A 3898-nucleotide genomic window follows, 5' to 3' on the forward strand; every position below is an offset into this window, starting at 1 on the left:
GATTGATGAGTGCGGTTATGTTTTTGGTATTACTGATTGTATTATTGTTGGAAAGAAAATAAGGTAAAAAAGAATGATAGCTCGGAGTCTACAAGCGGTAATGTCTGGGGTCGAACTGAAAGACGTACGCGAGACTTCCAACCTCAAAGGCTAACTGCTAATCATCAAAAGGGTCGCAAAGTCGATATCACGATGTAGTTGTAGTGAACTTGGCTGGATGTGCGAGATTCGGAAGTATAATCACGTAAGCAAGAGATATCTCTGTATAGCACAGCGCTTGTCCGTTCCTTTGATGGCGAGGCTAATATGAGAGAAGCATTTGCGTTGCATGCGCACATCCTGCATGCAGGGTATTATGGACCCTTCCGCTCATTCGGGTCAACCCGCCCTATGAGTTACATGTCAATAACACATGAGTATTCTTGATGATACGTTCCCCTCAATACTACCCTGGCATTCCGAATGGGGCCACATGAAGTTTTTCGGTGCGAGTGGTATAGCTTGAAGATACATGGTGCATGGTGAAGTCGAACAAGGGTAGCGGGGATATTTACAGGAGAAGAATGAGAACCAGACCAAAATGGGAGTAAATATAGAAGTGGGGGAGTTTTTAACTCTGACTCAGCACGGGCCGAGCAGCAGTCACTCCACTTGAACGCGCCGGTTATGCAGGTCCCACTTCTAGCGGGTGGGTACCTGCAGTTTTGATGGATACACACCTCTCATCAGCAAAAATCAATATTGATGAGTGGAATACTGACAACTACAACGATAGTGGTATTAAGCGATGGGACGAGACCATATGGGCTCCAAGATTTTTACTTTATTTGCTCAGCTACCAGGTAGGTAGATGTAAATAGACAATAGTCAGTTGGTTGGTGTTGTCTTTGTTTCTATGCTTTGTGAATCTCGTAAAGTAGGTAATCATAAGTTTGCCAATAATGTCCCAGCCCTTTGTCAAAATGTGACACAATTCATTGCCTACCACTCAGTTCAAGAATCGTAGTCTGATAGACGTAAACTCCTGATTGCCTACCTATTTGTTTAGTCAAGTGATTGCATCGCATCGTTGGTCATTTGAGCTTTGTTCCTATCCGGTATAGGGTAGCTATATTCGGAAGCGAAGAATGAATGAGGATGTCCAAATAAGAAAGCTAACAAAATACAGGCCTGGCCTTCATTTCGGGGTGGGACTTTTTAATGTGTTCCTGTTACGATGAAGCATATCTGTTGCTTTTGCAGTGCTAGCCCTGGAGAGTTTGCATAGACAAATAAATTAGCATTGCATTCATCGTGATTCTTGATCATCTATCTAGAATTACATAGTACCAAATGATAGTCACAAGGGTTCAATTGAGCTATGAGATAAGATAGGTGGCTTCCGCTATGTAAATTTTTGATGTTATAGACCAAGACTAACTTTTTCTATCACGTTTCCACAAACATATCGTCTGTCTACTTCTTTGGAGGACTCCAAGTAGTCACTTGCTTCCTCAACTCCCGCTTGAGAATCTTGCCGCTCGCACTCTTGGGGAGTTCATCAACGAATATAATGCGATCCTGCAGACGACAAACCTCAGGCAGCTCCAGATCGTTGTGCTCCTGTATTGTTTTTCGAAGATCAGCCTCGCTCTTTTCGCGCGCGTACGAAGGCTCTCGAACGATGAAAGCCAAAGCTCTTTCGCCCGCTACCTCGTCAGCGATACCAATGACGGCAGTCTCGGCGACAGCAGCATGTTTGGTCAGATGGTCCTCAATCTGGCCTGGAGCGACCTGGTTGCCCTGCAAAATGTGCGTCAGTGATTGTAATAGATGCGTGAGTAGGAATGCTTCTGCTTTCTCTCTGGCTTACCTTGACTTTGATCATATCACGGATACGATCTACAATAAACAAATGCTGCTCGTTATTGGGAGACATACGAAAGAGGCCGACATCTCCAGTTGGCCACCAGAATTCCTCATCTTTAGGGGGTGGGAGGAGTGCCTCGTCGGCATGGTCGACGTAACCAAGGAGACCACTGGGAGATTCAATCTCGATCTCGCCCATCTCCTCAAGGCCTTCGATGATGCGACCATCATCATCCCTGAGTCGGATGCGGACGCCGGGAAGCAAAACTCCACTCGAACCTGGGAAGATATCTTTTGGAGAAGAGAGAGATCCAATACCACATCCTTCAGTTTGACCTAGATACAGAGTTAGGCTTGTTTCACTCAGGAGATGATACTCAAAACTTGTAACGTACCCCATCCTGGAATAATTTGCCAATTCGGTCGCGCAGCTTGCATTTTTAAGAAGGCCTCCTTTGTGAGAGGTCCGCCACCGTTAACGATATATCGAACCGAGCTCATGTCGAATCTATCCAAAATAGACGCATTACGGGACAAAGCGTTGATGATGGGAGGGACCTGCACCAATGTAATCAGCTTATGTCAGGATATCGCCGAGCGCCTGGCTGGATCTCAATTGCAGTTCAGTCGGAGACACTAACCAGGTAAAGCGTGTTGATGCGATGTTTACCAATGGAAATGAGGATTTCCATCATGTTGAAGCCACTATGAACTACGGTGCTGTCACCGCGCCATGTAAAGGTATGCGTGATCAAGAGACCGTAGATGTGGTTGAACGGCAAGAAGGCCAGAGTTACCTCAGAGGCGGGTCCTTTTGTGGCCTCGATGAACAATCCAGCCTGAAGAATACTGGCAATGATGTTCTCATGTGTGATTGCAACAACGCGCTAGAAATTGACAAGAAAAATCGATCAGTAACATACACACGGTGCAATGAGAGTGAGTGACGTTTACCTGGAAACCAGATGTACCACTGGTGGTACAGTAGTACGCCACACGTCGACTTGCTTCGCCTTCAGATAAAGACGTCTTTTCAAATGGAGGTAAATCCTTGCCTGCTGCCATCAAACCATCAAGAGTAGATATCTTGAGTGAGACTTGCGATGTCTCGGGCACTGCTGTCTGCTGAGATTTGGGGGCCTCTGAGAAGCTGTAGAATGGCACGCTTGAAGACGAAGCGCTCTTTTGAAAGGCTTCTTTTCCGAGAGTAAGAAGGTCTTGCGAAACAAACATGGCAAATGGTGGCACACGATCCATATGAGCAGCCATCTCATCAGCTGAGCTTGTGGGCTGTAGCATGAGACATCCACCACCAATGCGATGGATAGCCCATGAAAGAATCAGCGTGTCAACCTAGGAATCAATTAGATTATGTTCAAATATCAGGCTAGACGAATACCAACACAGTTGGAAGCCAAGATGGCAACGGTTTTGTGCCACTTCTGTCCGGGGACGATGTGCCATGCTGAGCTCAATGCTGCCGCCATCTGGCCAAGGCGAGCTTCAATATCATCGATGGTCCATTTTCGATCGATGGCTGCCTCAATGAAAAGTGAATCAGAAGCACCTTGTCTTTCACGCCGTTTTGCCAAACAAAAGTCGCCAATTGTTTGTTGAAGCGGCAGAGGAGATGGCAAGGCCGGAGCATAAGCTGGTGCTGTAAAGATCATGATGAATGATGACCAAAAGTGAATGAAGCACGATTTGATCTGACGTAGGCGCTTTGGGGATGTTTTATTTAGTCTCGTGCTCTCCGCACATGTAAATTTACCTAGCTATCTATGATATATCTCTAGCCTTCGGTATCCGACATCTGGCGCTTTGCATGAATCCATCCATGCACACGAGTCGGAGTGGGCATTGCCCGCAATCCTTGAGTAGATACATATCTAAACCCCTGGAACCAATAACGATTATTACCAGGTACAATTACCAGATTCGATTGTGTTGCAACAAGCCCATTGGTGCATGGTGCTCCATGAGAATGCCCAGACACCACGGGCAATAAGAGGGTATAGCCTGCATCTTGGTTTTGGCTATGCTTTCAATA

At 46.1% G+C, this 3898-nt stretch overlaps 1 protein-coding gene across 1 annotated transcript; it reads right to left on the reverse strand.

Annotated features, from left to right (window-relative positions):
* Positions 1-1455: 1455 nt before the first annotated feature.
* On the reverse strand, positions 1456-3518 carry FPOAC1_002079 (uncharacterized protein; the record flags this gene model as incomplete). Its single annotated transcript, XM_044846666.1, has 6 exons — positions 1456-1782; positions 1853-2184; positions 2244-2406; positions 2490-2735; positions 2803-3201; positions 3252-3518. The coding sequence occupies 6 exons, from the start codon at positions 3516-3518 to the stop codon at positions 1456-1458; spliced, it is 1734 nt and encodes a 577-aa protein (XP_044712582.1).
* Positions 3519-3898: the final 380 nt, after the last annotated feature.

This window comes from Fusarium poae, chromosome 1 (assembly GCF_019609905.1).
Source record: "Fusarium poae strain DAOMC 252244 chromosome 1, whole genome shotgun sequence".
In the NCBI taxonomy this organism is placed as follows: Eukaryota; Fungi; Ascomycota; class Sordariomycetes; order Hypocreales; family Nectriaceae; genus Fusarium; species Fusarium poae.